General features: G+C 47.8%; 1 protein-coding gene across 1 annotated transcript in view; it reads left to right on the top strand.

The window, feature by feature from the left end:
• SIK2 (salt-inducible kinase 2) overlaps positions 1–17,567 on the top strand; it is a 116,990-nt gene extending 99,423 nt beyond the window's left edge. Inside the window, exons 8-14 of the mRNA XM_010862869.1 lie at positions 733–897; positions 7,020–7,248; positions 7,716–8,000; positions 8,134–8,297; positions 9,287–9,400; positions 10,301–10,392; positions 11,284–17,567. Of these exons, the coding sequence (XP_010861171.1) occupies positions 733–897; positions 7,020–7,248; positions 7,716–8,000; positions 8,134–8,297; positions 9,287–9,400; positions 10,301–10,392; positions 11,284–11,854 (1,620 nt within the window). The 3' untranslated portion in view covers positions 11,855–17,567. The remainder of the gene's footprint in view (positions 1–732; positions 898–7,019; positions 7,249–7,715; positions 8,001–8,133; positions 8,298–9,286; positions 9,401–10,300; positions 10,393–11,283) is intronic.
• The last annotated feature ends 400 nt before the right edge of the window (positions 17,568–17,967 follow it).

A 17,967-nucleotide genomic window follows, 5' to 3' on the forward strand; every position in this document is an offset into this window, starting at 1 on the left:
GGAGGAGACATGGAGAATGGACTTTCTAGAGCTGGCTGACTTCATGAACATGACTTGCTCAGCAGTAAGCATCTCTGCTTCTGCTGGACAAGCAGGCTGTGTTCAGTCTGCAGTCTCCTTCAGAGAAGGAAATTCCTGCCCCGGCCAAGTAGCTGCTGCTTCTCTCTTCTTCCTCTTCACACACATCCTTGCCAAGAAATATGTACCATCTCACCCCATACCACCAAAAAAAAAAAAAAAAGATGCAGGTAGATAGCCCTTATTGCAGTGTACTTTGTGTTACAGTTGGTTGTGTGCGTATCTATCTCTGGTTCCATTTTGAGCTCCTGCTCCCTGAGACTGGGACTGTTCTATGCTTCTTTGTCTCTTTCTGGAGTAATATATTTAAGGATACGGATGATCCATGTTTGTTGAATTGGAAAAAAAAAAGAACATCCTTACCTTCCTTGAAAAGACTAGCTTTCTTGTCATATCTGTGAAAGTTATGCACCTCGCCGTGGGAACAGGAGTGAACTTCTGTACGACCTGTCTCAGAATGGTGGCAGAGACTGCTTCAGATGGATACCTATACCTGTACATACTTCATCACACATTTTCTGGAGTTTCCAACAAATCAGTGTTTATCCTTTCATTGCACCAGGAAGAATTGTCGTATTTCAAAGGATTTGTACATTTATGTATATAGAGAGAGGATTAATGTTCCTGAACTTTCCATTCTTGCCCTATTTACAGGCACAGACTGTGGGGCTCCCGGTGACCGTGCATTCACCCAGCGTGCGAGCGATGCGATCTGCCCTCCTCCCACAGGCATCCACCGTGGACGCCTTCGCGTTTCCCACGTCTGGCTGTCAGGCAGAGGCAGCGTTCATGGAGGAAGAGTGTGTCGACACTCCAAAGGTACGGACGTGTTTGAGAGACTCCGAGCTTGCGGGTTGGCTGGAGCCGGCAGCTTGGTCTGCAGACATTGTACTTTGGCTTAGCTGAACTTTGTCATTTCCTCAAGGCTCTCAGGAGTGTTGTTTTTGTGCAGAAGACCTGAGAAACGTGTCCAGAGACGACCTCGGCTCCCTCTCCATCTTGTCTTCACCATGATTATGTAACTCGTCAGAGCTCATGTGTACTTTTCAGAATCTTTCTTCCTTCTGTTTCCTTAACCAGTCTCTTCTCACAAGCTCTAGATCCCTCATAGGTTTTGAATTTTTTTAAGCCAACTGTAATTCTGAAAACAAAAACGTAACTATTGTGCTGACTTGGGCTTTGCCTGTTACTATGGCCCCTCCTCTGCATGTGCTGCAGCTACAAAATAATGAGCCTTTTTTGTTCAACTAAATATCTCTTTGTGTCCAGTTTGAACATACCTAAAGGAGATAAGTTTATTCTGGCGTGCTGTATAAAGTTGGCTTTTAGTATGTGGAAGATGATGGCTTCTCTCATTTAATGGGTGTTTGCTGTTGTTTAGTTGCTAAGTCATGTCCTGACTCCTTTGTGACCCCTTGGACTGTAGCCCGCCAGGCTTCTCTGTCCATGGCATTTCCCAGGCCAGAATAGTGGAGTGGGATGCCATTTCCTTCTCCAGGGGATCTACCCGACCCAGGGATCAAACCCTGGTCTTGGGCTTGGTAGGCAGATTCTTTAGCACTGAGCCAGCTGGGAAGCCCAGTAGATATTTATTCCACTTATTATTTGTTTTATATACTTAGCATCAAGTGATATACTGAAGATCACATTAATGGGCAGGTCTTAGAGTATGTTTAAAATAGACTCATTTCTTCTCTAGCTGTGTGAACTTGGACAAAGTGACTGATTTCTTTGAACTTACATTCTGTCTTGTAAAACAAGGAAACCAACTTTATGAGACTGTTGTGAGGATTAATTTAGAGAATGCGTATGAGATTCTAGGCAAATTGTAGATACTCAATAAATATTGGTTTCCTGTCTTTTAGCCTCATTAGGTAATAAAAAGATGACTCAGACATTAATTCTGCCTCAAAGTCTGTAGTCTAGCAGAAGAGACATGATGCATAACTAACGGCAGTGATGCCGAGAACTGAATAAATTGATACCTAATTGGTCCCTTAAAGAGACAAAGATTAAAATGCTGCAAGACTAGGAGACAGTTCCAGTTTGATCAGTAATGTCTTTGATTTAACTGTCAGAGCTGGGAATTAAGAGACAAAATCAGGACGGATGGAAACGAGGGTGTGCTGGCTCTCTCAGTGGACGGGAAATGTCAGGAAAGCCCCGTCCCTACAGGTCAGAGCCGGAGCTCAGCATGGCTGAGGGAGCGGGCCTGTGAAGGGGAGTCGTACAAAATAAAGACAAATAGCCTGCTTTGAATGGCAAAGCCAAGGGATAGACTCTCTCTAGTCTGAGGCTCTCAGCATGGGGACATGTTTCAGTATTATCAGGAGAGTTTTTCTCAGATGGATTTCTCCAGGAAACAACTGAAGATTTTTTGATAAGGAAGCACCATGATCCATGTTGTACTTCAGAAATAATCTTGGAAATGTCCATAGCCTGCCTTGAGTGGGAGAGATTCTGGTGACAAGGACAGTGGAAGGTTAGAGCGTGTGCCAGGGGAGATTGATAAGAGACTGAGCTACATGGTTCCCGTGAAACTGGACAAGAGGCGAGGGTATAAACGAGATTGCACAGATAAAATTGATAGACTGTTAGAAGTCCAAACCAAGGACAGCATTATGAGCCTTGAGGATCAGGAAGGTGAATGCCCTTTTCTGAAACAGAGGTAGAGCTGATTCGGAAGGTAAGTAATGAGTTCAGCTAGAGCGTAATCAAGACAGCCTGAAGCTAGGCTGCCATAAGCAGGTGTTAAGCTGGGTTCCCAACCACGAGGAGTTAGCGTCCGTGTCCCTGAGGACAAGGCCACTTCCTGTGGACGGTCTGTTTCCTCTGCCTGCGGTTGCCTAGCATGTTCAGATCCTCATAAACTGCTGTTACATTCCCACCCGGAAATTTAGACATAAATTGGGACAACATGATTCATTTATTTTTAAAATCTAATTCCCTTGAAAAAATTAAAATGCAGTGTGCTGAAAGCTTGGCTGTAAGGGCATCAGGCCCGAAACACAGATTGGGCACTGTCTGCCGTATTATATAGGGCAGGCTATTTTTAAAGCTTGTGATTGTTACCGTAACCAGGAAACAGACAGGAAATGAATGATTTTGTGAAAGATATAGACAGAAGCTAGATGGCATATTTGCATTTGTAGGAAGAGCAATGCCACGCTGGAACTGGCCACCCACACTGACAGGGCCACCCTGGCGCCTGGCCAGGCCGTAGCCTTCTGCTGTCTTATTTGTGGAGTGTTTCATTTATGTCAGCGGTGCTCTCTGTGCCTCTCGCCTCCCTAGCACCTCTCTCTCTGGGCCCATAAATAAGCGCACACGCAAAACCTTCCGACAGAGATACCGGCCCTTTGTCGCTGGTCTGGCTTCGTACCCCTCACTCCAGTGCCTGTTTGTCGTCTCGAAGATGCCGAGTAACTGATGTGTTGCTCCGTCATTTCTGCTCGCAGTTGGTGGCAGGTACTGAGCCTCTCAGAGGTTTCACCTCTTTCCCTTCCAGAAGTTTTCAACTTCAACTTAAAACTGTCAGTAAAATCCTTCAGGGAGTCTGTGTGGAAACATGGGTTTGGGATTGCTGCAAAAGATAGCACCTTTCTGAGACAGTCATCCAACTCTGAGCAGTCACCACGACCCCTGGGAAGCACAGAGGCCCATAGAGGGGGCAGAGCAAGCCTAAAGGGTTAGTCTTTCTTTTTTGAGAGTTTCTGGGGGATAATGGACTTTACCCACACACATGCACAGATACTTTTAACATTTTATTAGAGGTTATAATAAAAGGATTTTCCAAGTTACCATCTTCATAGCTGGAGAGTGGAAGGAAACTGTGAAACTGTGAAGTAGAGCTGTTCCACATGTATTGACATTTTTAATATTTTAATTATAAAGGTAGCACACATGAGACAGAGTCTAAAAAAGATCGTCAAAACCTTTAATAGTTTTAACCTCTAAGACTTAGTCAAGGGGAGAAATTCCTCTGAATTTGAATTTTCAAGTTTATAATGAAAAAATATCAATCAGAATCACACACAGAAAATTCAGAGAGGGATAAAGGAAAAAATTAACTTACTCATAATCCCCCTACCCAAAACAAAGGTAAGCCCATTTTTGACATGTTTCCTTAGAGTATGTTATAGATGGATAGATAGATGGATGGGTGGGTGGATGAGTATAGGGTGACTCAGCACGTAGGTAGTCTTGTTAAAACAAAATCTTATTCTATTATATATAATTTCAAACCTGCTTTTACATAATATATCATGGGCATTTTTTTTCCATACCATGAAATCATGTTTGAAAGCATGGGTTATATTTAACAACTGCCTTATATTAGATGTACCCATATTTAACTACTCCCCTATTTTTAAACACCAAGTACTTTAATTTTTTTTTTTTTTTTTTTTTTTTGCTGCCTTATATATGCTTCAGGGATATGAATATCCCTGTGTCTAAATTTTTGACTAGCTTTGATTATTTCCTGAGGATAAATTTCCAGAATTGGGGTTATCCAGTTCTTTCCTGAGGATAAATTTCCAGAATTGGGGTTATCCAGTTCTTTCCTTCCTTACCTGGTTATTTGTTTATTTTAATTTGCCTCAAGAGGGTAAAAATGCTTCAAAAGAAAAGGTTGCTTTATTCTCATGCTTTAAACAATTTTATTGTTATAAAGTATTAGCTTCAGTCAAGAAATGATGATAATATATACAATGTTTTAGTTATCCCTCCTGGAAAACTTTACTCTCATTTTACAAGTGGGAAAAAAATGAGCTTTATAGAAGTTAAGCAACTTGCCTAATAAGAGCTGAGGTTTAATCCTCTTCAATATATGACAAACTTGCCAGGCACTTAAGATATGAATTAAATAAGGCATGTTCCAGCCTCCAGACTCACTGGCTATACTATGCATTAGTCTGCTGTGTTAGCACAGGCTGCCATGCAAAATGCCACAGGCTGGGTGGCTTAGACAACAGAAGATTATTTTCGTAATAGTTGTTGGAGGCTGGAAGTTCAGGATCAAGGTTGTGGTGATTTCTGGTAAGGGCTCTTCCTGACTGGTAGAGGACTGCCTTCTCATGTCCTTCCATGGCCTTTCCTCTATGCTCTCATATATATAGAAAGAGTTTTCTAGGGTCACTTTGTGTAAGGACACTAATCCTACCAGATCAGGGCCCCACTCTTAAGACCTGATTTAATTACATTTCTCTAGAGACTCCATCTCCAAATACAGTCACCCTGGGGTTAGGGCTTCCCTTAACCCCAGTTAGGGGGTAAATTAAGGGGAGATCCAAACATTCAGTCTGTAACAGTCTACCAATCTCCTGTACTAGAATCTTGTATTTGTGGTAAGCTCAGGGGTGTTATTAGTTAGGGGTGGAGTTTCTGAGGGTCTGACTCCTACGTGTAGGCTACCTACTGCATGTGAGGTCTCTTAGCAGAGTGAAGTGATTGATCGAGTTTAAGGAAAGGCAAAAGCACTTTATTGGAAAATGTACCTTCCACTCACACTGTATTTTGAAGTCCTGTCCTGAAAAGGAAACACTCGTCTGGGGAAGGGGGAAGGCGGGCCTGATTGCTGCTGGCCAGCATTCAGAGCTGTTGTTTCCTAGTGCCATGATCTGTCTCGGTCTAGGAAAGAGCATCTGTCATCCTTCACTTTGAACGACCACTTGTCACTTTAAAACCTTGTAGTGCATTAGCCGCCTTATCCTAGTAATGGCTCCAGCCCCAGAACAGTTTTTTATGGAATAACTGTCCCTTCCCCCAAGCAAACAACCATCTGAGTCACCCATCTCCCTCTCCAAATAAAGGGCCTCACAGCGCCTCCCGAGTGGTTGCCATAAGAGGAAAGTTGCCTGCATCTGGCACAGTCAATTCCACGTCCCCTCTCACATACATGAGCCTCTCCTGCTTCCAGAGGAAACAATAGCTCTCGCGGGTGTATTCCAGGTGAAAGTGCTGCTGGGAACGCAGTGTCGCGCCTGGCTGCTCCTGAGCAGCTATTCACAGGAGAAAGCTGGATTGGTGTCCACAGGGGAATGGTTAAGGTAATGAGGTAAATAATTGTCTCCTCACTGGGGCTTTTACAGCCAGAACTGAAACCACAACTCCCCTTTGTGTGCGTTCCTGCCCGCCTCGAGGTGGTTTGCTTGGCAACTGCAGAGGCGGGCAGAGTTCTCACTCAGGAGCTGTGCTGAGCTCTTCCCCTTGGGGTAGGAAGCGTGGATACCCAGTATATTGCTGGAGGAAAGAGAATTCAGAGCCTTGGTGCTCGTTAACCTCTGCTGGAATTCCAGGCCTGTGAGTCATTTGTTATTCTATAATGGAAGGCTTGGCCAGTTGCCATTTGGATTTTTTTTTTTTTCACTCCTTTTTGTGTTATGTACATCTTTAAAGAATTCTTTTTTCCATTCCTGGGGTCCATAGACCCAGGTGAAGACTAAATCAAATGTGCAGGTACTTAGATTCTGAACATAAATATCTGGAGCCTTCCTGTATGTTTTGTGGTTGGAAATTAGAAGAATGCTGATGACTCCTCTTTTCTTAGCGATGAGCCATGCAGTAGAATGTTTTTTAATCTCATCTTCCCCCTCTTCATTTCCCTTCTTAAAAATAATAACTGGTAGGCTTCAAGCTAATATGCCCTATTCATCTGGAAACCACTAAAAAAAATTGTTTATTGTAATAATGATGACTCAGAGAAACCTGGGAGGCAGCGCCAGTTTGGGACATAGCGGGCTTGTGTCTCTTAGTGCTGCAGTGGACTTGCCATAACTTCTAGTCTACACAGTTGGCATTGGTAACAAATATGGACATTTTTAATATTTTACTTAATTTCTGATTGGCCGCAGGTCTCTTGACATTTTTGCCTTTGCAGATTTTTCAAATGTCGCAGCAACTGATGCTTCCTCTCGCGTCCCTCTGCCCCTGACATGTAGGTAAACGGCTGTCTCCTGGACCCTGTGCCTCCCATCCTGGCGAGGAAGGGGTGCCAGTCCCTGCCGAGCAACATGATGGAGACCTCCATCGATGAAGGTCTGGAGACCGAAGGCGAAGCCGAGGAAGACCCCAGTCAGGCCTTCGACGCCTTCCAGTCCACACGCGGCGGGCAGAGGCGGCACACGCTGTCGGAAGTGACCAATCAGCTGGTCGTGGTGCCTGGTTCAGGTATGATTTCTAGTAAGCACCGAGGGAGTCTCTGCAGCATCCTGTGTTGTCTGCTGCAAGAGATAGTAGTGATACCAGCCAGTTCCTGGAATGTGGTTTGTGTCCTGTTCCTTTGTGGACAGCATTCAGCAGGAGTTGAGATTAGGCCTGCTCAGCAACTCACAGAGATTAAACTGGAATGTCTGTGAGCTGCCCCCCACCCCCACACCCAGCTCCTGGGACTCATCCGAGAGCTACGTAGCGCATCAAGGACTCTGGCTCTTCTGGAATGGCAAAGATTGTACAGTCCCAAATTCTGGAAGTGTTTTCCCACACAAGATTCAGTTGACATGTAAAAAAGTGTTGAAAAACATTTCGGTTGGAGGTGGAAGACATGGTAGCCGTGCACGCTTTGTATTCCGTGTTCCAAGAAGATGCTGTGTATTGGTGGTGATCTTGGTGTTTGGTTTTGTTTTTTTCTCTTCAAGGGAAAATTTTCTCCATGAGTGACAATCCCTCCCTTGACAGTGTGGACTCTGAGTATGATATGGGGTCTGTTCAGAGGGACCTGCACTTTCTTGAGGACAACCCTTCCCTCAAGGACATGATGTTAGCCAACCCGCCCTCACCGCGCATGACATCTCCCTTCGTGAGCCTGAGACCTGCCAACCCCGCCATGCAGGCCCTGAGCACCCAGAAGCGCGAGGCCCACAATAGGTCTCCAGTGAGCTTCAGAGAGGGCCGCCGGGCGTCGGACACCTCCCTCACCCAAGGTGCGCTCTCCACTGGCCCTGGGCGCTTCTGTGGGACTCCATGGGGTCCCTTGCCATGTTGGCTTCATACCTGTGCTCACTTGAAAGGCCTTGTGTCTTATTTAAACCATTTGGCCACTCTTCTTTCTTTCAGGAATTGTAGCATTTAGACAACACCTTCAGAATCTGGCTAGAACCAAAGGAATCCTAGAGTTGAACAAAGTGCAGCTGCTTTATGAGCAGATGGGCTCAGAGGCAGACCCCAGCCTGGCCTCTCCCGCCGCTCAGCTCCAGGACCTGGCCAGCAGTTGCCCGAAGGTGGGTGCTCTGGGCCCTGCCCCCGTGGCTGTGTGAGAACGAGGCATGAGTCTGTCCTAAAGGTGTGTCATTTCATTCCGAGGATTTCCTCCTCCTGGAGCAGACACGTCCTTTTGGAAAGCCTGCAGCCTGAAAGCTTTCTGGGTAGCTGTTGTCTGCCTGACAGGCTGGGTAGGCCCACCCCCACTGGCCCAGGTGGTCAGTACCACATGGAAGCCTAGACACTCATGCTCTGCTCAGTTCATCACACAGATTCTATATGGATTCCCTCTTAGTCTCCCTGGAACTCCCTCCCTCCACCATGCACGTTCACACGCACACACACACACACAGATTACCAGTAATAACATAAATGAGAAGCTTGTTGACATTTATTTTTGATGTGATATCACTTCATTAAATATTGTGAGTTATTTGTGCTAAAAGTACAAAAAAATATGGCTGTTTATGTAATTCATTTTATGTGAGCCCATGTTCAGTACATCAAAAATATTAGCACGTTTGATGGCCACATGAAGGGAATAAACTGCTGGTGACGGCAGGGGCCTTTGCTCCTGTCCTGACTCGGTCATCGTTTACTGCGGGTAAACAGCATGCATTCATCCTGTTGTTCAGTCGCTCAGTCGGGTCTGACTCTGCGACCCCGTGGACTGTAGCCCACCAGGCTGCTCTGTCCATGGGATTCTCCAGGCAAGAACACTGGAGTGGGTTGCCACTTCTCCTCCAGGGGATCTTCCCGACCCAGGGACTAAACTTACATTTCCTGCATCGGCCAGTGGATTCTTTCCCACTAAGCCATCTGGGGAAGCCCATGTTCCTCTTCTGCAAAGTGATTGACCCTCAGCCTACTAGTTACATAAAAACCTTGAGGATTAAGTCTTAACAGAGCTGGAGTTCCCCTTGGACATTTGCCAAGGTGCTTTCACTCAGATTTGAAACTTTCTCCCACGTGGGAAACTGAAAGTGTGTCCCCCCCCCTCGCTCCCCAGGAGGAAGCGCCTCCACAGCAGAAGAGCGTGTCTGCGCTCCCCGGGGGCAGCGCACACCCGCAGCTCTCCCAGCGCCACAGCCTGGAGGCCCAGTACCTGCAGCACCGACTCCAGGTGGGATCCTCCTCCCTCTTGTCGCTCCGGCTCACCGTGATCATCCCCACTCTGCCTCTCTGCACAGCAGGAACCTATTTTGCTTGGTATTTATTTTGGGTAGCTGCTTAATTCCTTTATAGGCAAGCAGGTCTGACTCTGCATTTGTAGTTTCTAGAAACATGTTCAAACTTAGCCTTATGCTCTATCTTGGCAGCAGAAAAAGGCTTGTCCTCAGACCCCTGGAAAGGGTACTGCCACTGAGCAGCAGGGAAGGGAACTCTGGCTTCTTTGCTTCTGTTTTACACCTCTTACGTGCATGCTACGTCGTTTCAGTCACGACTCATTGTGACCCTGGACCACCAGAATCCTCTGTCCATGGGATTCTCCAGGCAAGAATGTTGGAGAGGGTTGCCATGCCCTCCTCCAGGGGATCTTCCTGACCCAGGGATCGAACCTGGATCTCTGACGTCTCTCCTGCATTGGCAGGCAGTTTCTTTACTGCTAGTGCCACCCAGGAAGCCCTTATGCCTCTTAATACTTAGCAAAAAGGTACCATAAGCTCTCTGTTGGTGCTTGAAAATATTAGATCCCACAAAGAATGAATCATTTGCTCATTCAGTAGGTGCCTTTGCTAGAGACTTAACTCCACTTTTCTCATTGTTCTTAGTCTCCATGAACCTCCTGGTCCTGGAGGACTTTAGAGACAGGAAAGTAAAGCAGGTTGGAACTGAGACCACCCAGGCCTGCTGACGCAATGCTCTCCCAGGCTCTCCCGTGCTCTCAGCGAGCAAGCGTCAGTCCCTGCAGCCTGCAGCTTCTGGAGGACTCACGTGGCTTCATCCTCCAGGCAGAAGTACAGGCTGATGACTGTGTCCTAGATGACAACATGTCATGCTTGTATTTTTTCTGCTCTTCTAGAAACCCAGCCTTCTGTCAAAAGCCCAGAACACCTGTCAGCTTTATTGCAAAGAACCGCCACGGAGCCTGGAACAGCAGCTGCAAGAACATAGGTGAGAGACGGTGGTCGGCCGGAGAGGTCCCTTTCTTTGTGGCGGACTTCAGCTGGGTGCGTTGTCCTTCCCTCTAAAATTTCCCTGTACCAGGACAACAGGTTTCCATATGCTAATTCGGATGTTCCACTGTCCGTGGAATATAGGCCTGTCAGAGAAGAGCAGCCCTAAGCCTGCTTTGTTTTCATTTTCTCCTGGTGTTTCCCCTCTGGTCTGTGAATAAGCCTAAGCATTCAGGACCTGGGGGCTAATGCATTTTAAGTGGGTTTTACTGGAAAGGAGGCCTCCAGCCTCCCTTGTAGTAATAGGTGCTGTCCGGCCTCCCTAGTAGAGGCATCTCGGCCAAGGTGAAAGTAAAAGTCTCTCAGTCGTGTCCGACTCTTTGCGACCCCATGGACTATACAGTCCATGCAATTCTCCAGGCCAGAGTACTGGAGTGGGTTGTCATTCCCTTCTCCAGGGGATCTCCCCAACCCAGGGATCGAACCCAGGTCTCCCAGATTGCAGGCGGATTCTTTACCAGCTAAGCAAGGTAGACATCCCCTAATCCATGGTCCTCCAGAGGCCCACCCCCGCCTCAGAACCCGACGATGGGGAGTGAGCCCCTTGCTTCAAAGGGAGGAAAAACCTAAGGGTCTTAGAGAAAAGGAATTCACTGTGTTCACTTGAGCACGGAGGGATGAGCCAGAATTGAGGGACAAAAAATAAGACAGGGTTTAAGAAACCAAACATGACTGGTTCCTACCCCCGTTTTTTGTTTTTTTGTTTTTTTCCTGCCTTGGGAAAGAGAGAAGTGGGAGGACTGACGCTAATGACTGATACTGGATTTACGTTAGAATTGCCGTCACTGAAGAAGACCTAAACTTCTTTCTTTTGGTATTGCCAACTTAGACTCCAGCAGAAGCGGCTCTTCCTCCAGAAACAGTCCCAGCTGCAGGCATATTTTAATCAGATGCAGATAGCAGAGAGCTCGTACCCACAGCCCCTTCCCCACCAGGAGATGCCGCCGCAGCCCTCCCAGCCGCCGCCGCCTTTCAGCCTGACCCAGCCCCTGAGCCCCGTCCTGGAGCCGGCTTCCGAGCACATGCCGTTCAGCCCCTTCCTCAGCCCATACCCCGAGATGCGGCTGCAGCCGCTGCCCGCCTCGCCGGGGGCCCGCGGGGCACCGCCGCCCCCGCCGCCCCCGTCGGGGGGTGCCCCGGCCCCCTTACAGTTCTATCAGACTTGTGAGCTGCCGGGCGCGGCCACCCCGGAGCCCGAGCACCCCACTCCCGGTCAGTACCCCGCGGATGGAACCCCGCAGAGTAGCATGGACGGGCCGGACTGTCCCAGGAGCTCAGGACTACAGGAGGCCCCCTCCGGCTACGACCCTCTGGCGCTCTCCGAGTTCCCCGGACTCTTTGATTGTGAAATGCTGGAAGCCGTGGACCCACAGCACAGCGGCTACGTCCTGGTAAATTAACCTCAGCTTCACAGGAAGTGAGGCGGGTTGGGTGAAAAGAGTGTTGTCTTTCTATTTTCATTCCAGCCTTTTAAACTTGAAAGCTCGTTTTCCCGCCCTCTCCCTAATGGGGAAGAAGTCAAGTCACCCAACTGGAATTGGAGGGCCGGCCAGCCAGGTGTCGCCTCCTGCTGGCTCTGTCCCACCGTGGTTTTCTGTGGCAAGTGCTGGAACGTGGTTGTCGGCTGCAGCTCATGCCCTTAGGTCAAGTGGATCGAGCTCTCAGCTCTGGAGGCACCAACAAAAGTTTAATAAGAAAAAGACATCCAGACCTAGGTTTTACACAGAACTACATCAGTTCATCAAGGGAAACCTCGGTGAAAGCAGGAAAAAAAATATGTGCCATTATATGCAGGCAAAAAAAAAAAAAGGCAATATATTTTTCACTGAAACAAGCAACAGCATGTTCCTCAAAGGCAAATCAAGAATACATATTGAAACTGATGCACAGGAAATAAAGTTGTATTTTGTCGCTGAATCGTTAAGTTCTGAGCTGCTGATGCATGGTGTTCCTGAGACCACTCAAAACGGTAGAGCCTGAGCTCTGTTTCAGGGTCCACTTCGGAACAGCGGGCACTGACCCCTGAGACTGGCGGCCACCTCCGTCTGAGCGTGGGTGACACACCTCCTTGGAAGGTCCCTGGGTTCCAGAGTGTCAGAGTGTCCTGAGAGCTCCCAAAGATGTCACCTGTGGAACCGAGAGACACGCGGCAGTGGAGACCAGGGGCGGGAAATCAAGAATCGGTCGAGAGCAGCAGCCCCGGGCCGGGGAAGACAGGCTCTTCCCGCACGGTCTTCTGTGGAGACTTCCGGTTTGGGGCAGTTGGTCTGTAGGGAACCTCGTGTCTCTTTTAAAAATGTAATAACTACTTTGACTTTACACTAGGTGTTGCTAGTTGTTTATTGAGCTTTGTATATTTGGACAGTTTCATATAGGGCTTAGAAATTTTAAGGACGAGGAAAAATGAACTTTATCTCCCATGTGAAGTGGTGTGCTGTGCCTTTCCCCTCCCCCAGATCACGCTTTAACAATTTCTTTTCTGTAGAAACCAACAGTTTTCCATTTACGTCAACGCTAAATCCAAAGTCACTTCAGAATTTGTTTTCCACCATGTGGGAATCACATCCTTAATTTCCTTAGAGTTTTGACGTGTAATGAAATGTTCAAGTATTACAGCAATATTCAGAAGACCACAGATGTGTTAACCATTTGAACAGATTCATCTGCCAAACATATATTACTCGTACAACTGAACCCTTACAATTCAGTCTTCAGAGTACGTGAAAAAGATGCCACAGCTAGTTGACTGTGTAACCTAGAAATAATGAGTAATCTGTCATTGGGACCGTAAGATCCAAGTGATACAAATTCAGTATTATGTACAAAGACTCTCATCTCTGTCCCTTAGAATGGCTTGTCCTGTGAGCAGATGAACGCGTAAGCACAAAGCATCTCCCTTAAAGCACAGAGAAGAGAGATACTACACTGATGCTGCATCTAGAAAACACCCTTAAGGTGCCTTTCCTTTGTAGTGTGTGTCCAGGGCAGGCAAGGAGAAGCGTGCAGGGTCTAGGGGTTCAGTGCTGGTGACGCTCCGCAGGCACTCTGCTCGGGGCTGGACTCGGTGTGAGCACGGGAGGGCGGTTTGGAGGACTTGTTTTTGTGATTGGATAAGACGCAGCAGAAACCCAAGAAGGAAGTAGGCTCCTTCTACGAATTGTTTATTCCTCCTCATGCTTAAGATGGATGATTTTGTGAAATAGGCAACATCGTCTAAGAGATCCTTTCATTAAGATCTCTAATCTGTTCTAAGTTTTTGCAAAATAAGCCAGTTGTAAAACAAGCTTGATTTGTTTAGACTGAAGGATGTTTTCCCAAAATGTTCTACAGAAGTGCTATAATATTTATGGAATTAAATGCCTTCCGGATTGAAGACGGGGGCCTCTCATTTCAGAGTCCCTAGGATGGCAGAGTTGCAGACCAGGCCATGAGCCGCTGAGCCCAGGAAAGCTGGGCGCTCCGGCAGGACCACTGGGCTGACGGATGAGGCAGCAGAGGCTCTGGGAGTGTCACGGCCCCAGAGGTAGGCTCTGGGGAGCACCCAGCAGTGCCCGGGTCTGTTCAGACCGCAGACCGCGGGCGAGGAGCATGACCCATCCTGCTGGACTGTGTTGTAAGCTCCTGTTTGCTTTTCTCATTTATTTCAAGCAGAAATCAATAAATTCCATAACGATCTGTATTCTCTGAAATGTAAGCTGGTGAGAGGAGGCTGGTTCTGTTGTTCAGTCAGGCATTTTCCCACCCCCATCTGACTATCTCCTTTGCTCTGTCCCCTGACTAGTGACCTGTGTGAGCCTCCAAGCTGTTTTCTCTTCACAAATACTAAAGTAACACTAAGAAGGCTTGTACTACTCTTTTTATAAGAGAGGTACTCTGAAACGACGCCTTTGCAGTCTGTCTCACACCAGTGTGTGTACACTACTGTATGATAACCATTAGCAGCATCACCCTCTTGTAAACCAGGCTCCTCTGAAGACACTTTGGTGAGACGAACGTGAGGTAAAAACTTCATTCAGCAAAAAGTGCAATATGTGTGGTACTTTATTTTCGTTTATGCTTTCTCTTTTAAATCCGGGATATTAGTCTATACTTTGGGAGAAAAAGCACTATTTCTGCAGTGTCCAGTTGGGGAAATGTGTCTCTAGTATTTACGTGCAGCTGATATGCGGGTCCCTGTAAGGCAAACAGAGCCCGTTAGCACAGCAGGCGCGGGTGGAGGGCCCTCCCGAAACGGCGACGGACGCCCCATCCTCCCCGCCACCTTGCTGCCGCCTTGGGAACAGAGGAGGAGGAGGAAGGTTCTCCACGCCAGCCATCCTCCAGTCTCCACAAGAGGGGCCCGTCAAGGAGGACGAGGAGACGGAGCTGAAGGGCTCCTCCCTCCCCGCGTCAGACCTCCAAGGACAGACAGTCGGCGTCCCCTTGTCCCTCAGCGTCGGAGCCGTGACCTGAGCCAGTCTGCTGGGGCTGGCGGGAGCCGCTGAGGGACGGGGGGCCCGCGCCCTGCCGGGGAGGGAGTGGCGCCCTCTCGTGGCGGCACGGGCCGTTTCCTCTCTGCCTGAAAGGGTGGGTCTTAGAGAAATGAATTCTGCCTAATTACCAGAGTTGGGAAGAAGGGTGTGATCACAGCTGAAGCGTGACTGGCTGGCCAACCAGATACGAAAGGAAGGTAAAAAGCAGCCGCCTTGGCTCTGGCCGGTCAGGGGTCCAAGTGCGTAGTGGTCAAAAAGAGGCCCTGCTCAGGTGCGAGCAGTTACCACCTGTGGACGTGAGGAGGTGAATGCTTTCCCTGGCAGGGTCCTCCCAGCCGCAGTCAAGCCCCAGGTTAATACTGGGTTCTGTGTTGGGGTCAGAATTTTCTAGCCACAATCACATTTAAAAGCCTGTATGAGGAGTCACACTTCAGTTGGCTTAAGAGAAATCTCACTCCAGCTAATTTTTCACATTTGTTCTCCTTTGAGACAATACGTAGGGTCTTTTGACAACATTGGTCCCGTGAGCAGTGGCGGAGTCTGTTCGGGGCTGACCTTGGCTGCACCTGGACCCCTAAACTGGTCTGCTTCTACTGCCTCCTCGGAAGCCACGCAAGCCACTCGGTCTCTTTGTGCCTAGAAATCAAAGGTAAAACCTGGAGAACAGGTAGTAAGTTGGAGTCACTGTACAGACAGGGATCTTTGATCATTTTTGGAAGTTTTTCTAGAACTTGTCTTCAGAGTGATGTGTGGAAGACAAGAACGGTGTCGTCTGCCTCTTTCTAAACTGGGACCAAAAGAATTTAACAAATCCTCATATCCCTTCTAACAGGTTTGGTAGTGCGGCGGTCCCTGGCCTGTGGTCCCAGGGAGGAGGCTGATGACGGAGCGCTGTCAGCCCGTGGCCCCTGGAAGGCGTGAGGGGACCCAGGCTGGCCTTCCCCAACACCCCCCAGACCCTGGACCCCGAGACCCTGGCCTCACAGTGCCCCTCCCATCTTTGTTTCACTGCTCCTCCCCATGAAGGTGGCCTGGCTGATTCCAGAAGACTCACAGCTGCCCTAGTTATACCACCATCTTGCCCACATCTCATATGCAGATTTCAACACATTGGGCAGAGTCATGCACCTGCTGTTGCAGAGATTGAGAAAGACGCAGCAGCGCTGCCCACAGTCAGGGTAGGTTTGCTGGTTCCTGCCAGGCACTCAGCTCATCTGTCGAAAAGGAGCAGTAGCTTCTATCTGTTCATTGATTTACCCAGCACTTTCACAAGTGATCTCTGCTAATTCCTCACAGCAGTACTATGAAATTAGTTGAGCAGTTAGTCCTCATTTTTTACGGCTGAGGAAACCAAAGCTCTGTGAAGACTGACGTCCAAGCCACAGAGCTCAGGAGTAGAGGAGCTGAGGGAGGCTCTTGGGACGCTCTTCCCTCCTCAGTAGCAGTTGAGGCATCTCACGAGTAAACAGCTATATAAGCAAAGCCCCATGTTGGTTAAGCACTGAATAAATGTGACATTGTCCCTGAAACCTTATTCCCAATCGACTGCTGCCTGGCTTTGGTGGAAGGGCTGCCCTCCAGTTAACAGCCATGCATGAGCAAGGCCCAGGGAGACGGAGAGCCCACAGGAGCCGTCTTTCAGTGTCCAGTTAACTGCAGATGCTCAGGCTCATGTCAGAGATGCCTCGTTTCTCCATCTCCCAAAATAAAATAATTTCCTGCAGAAGCTGGTAATAGGACACACCCTTTCTTGATGCCAAGGGGTCCAATTGCACAGCTTTAGCCACCATTGCAGACGAACAGACTCAACCCCAAGAAAGGGTCCTGCTTAGAAAAGAATCAGGAGCTCAGTACAGTCCTGAGGAGGGGGGTGGAGCATATTTACAGTGAAGGCCCATAGAGTTAAAAAAATAACATACTTTGAATACTTCTGTCTTCAGAGGCAAAGTGGGTGGGTAGGGAGAAGCTTTAAAAATAGAAGTACAAAATAACATCCTGGAAAAATGTGACCCCAGATTGGAATAATGTTACATTAGCAAATACAGATAACTGGGCCTTGCTAGGGGCTGTGAGATGCTTATCTGTTCAAGATTTGCTCAGTCAAGGAAATTCATGTGGTGATATCATCCCACTATTGATGGCAAAAGAAATCTGCTTCCACCAAAATCTCTGAAGGCAAAAGAACCACAGAGAAAGGAGGTTTGCTTCTCTTTGGGGTTGCAATTTAGAAAACAAAAGTGATAGAGATATTTGCACTTTGTAGAAAGGGCAAAATTATTTGCTTATTTCTGAAGGGAGGAGGGTGGTCTTTGCTGGATGTTTGGTTTTGTGAAAGAGTTACTTTTGATAAAATTAATCTAATTGTAGTTATTTTTTCTGTGTGCTTTTTTTTTTAATTACTAAGAAAAAATGGTGAGTTCAATAGCTTTGGTATTTTGAGTGCAAATCATAATAGCTCCAATGTGAAAAAAATCAAAATGTAACCTGTCACTCAATGTTAGAAAATTGCTTAAAATACAGTTTAATAAATGATCTTTGTATCAAACGTAATTTAAATGGGGTAATTTTCTGCAAGGAAAATGTACTGTTTCTACCTTTCCAACCCTCTTGAATTAAAATAAAAACAACTTGTTTTCTAAGAGCCCGGGTGATCTGAATGGCAGGCGGGTGAAGCAGAGCGATTCCCTCGTCAGGCCTTGGGTGGAATTTTGAAAAGTATGGATGGTGGCTGTGTTCCCTGAGCTCTGGTGCTCATTTCAGGCTGCAGAGAAGGACAGTGGATAATATGTTCTCATTGACGTCAGCAGGGTAAATAATACCTTGCTCTGAAGTCACCCAAGCACACGGTAGTGCTGGAGAACGCTGGCCAGAGCACAGCCGACTGCAGTCTGCACACGGGTTGGGGTGCAGGGGGGGCGATGTTGCCACCGGCACTCACTGATGGACGCAGAGAGGGAGCCAGGCGAGGGTCTCTGCAGCGGGAGGGGGAGCTCGGGCTCCCCCCGTCCCGGGACAAGCAAGCTGCAGGGCAAGGGGACACT

Source organism: Bison bison, unplaced genomic scaffold (assembly GCF_000754665.1).
Source record: "Bison bison bison isolate TAMUID 2011002044 unplaced genomic scaffold, Bison_UMD1.0 scf7180017864485, whole genome shotgun sequence".
In the NCBI taxonomy this organism is placed as follows: domain Eukaryota; kingdom Metazoa; phylum Chordata; class Mammalia; order Artiodactyla; family Bovidae; genus Bison; species Bison bison.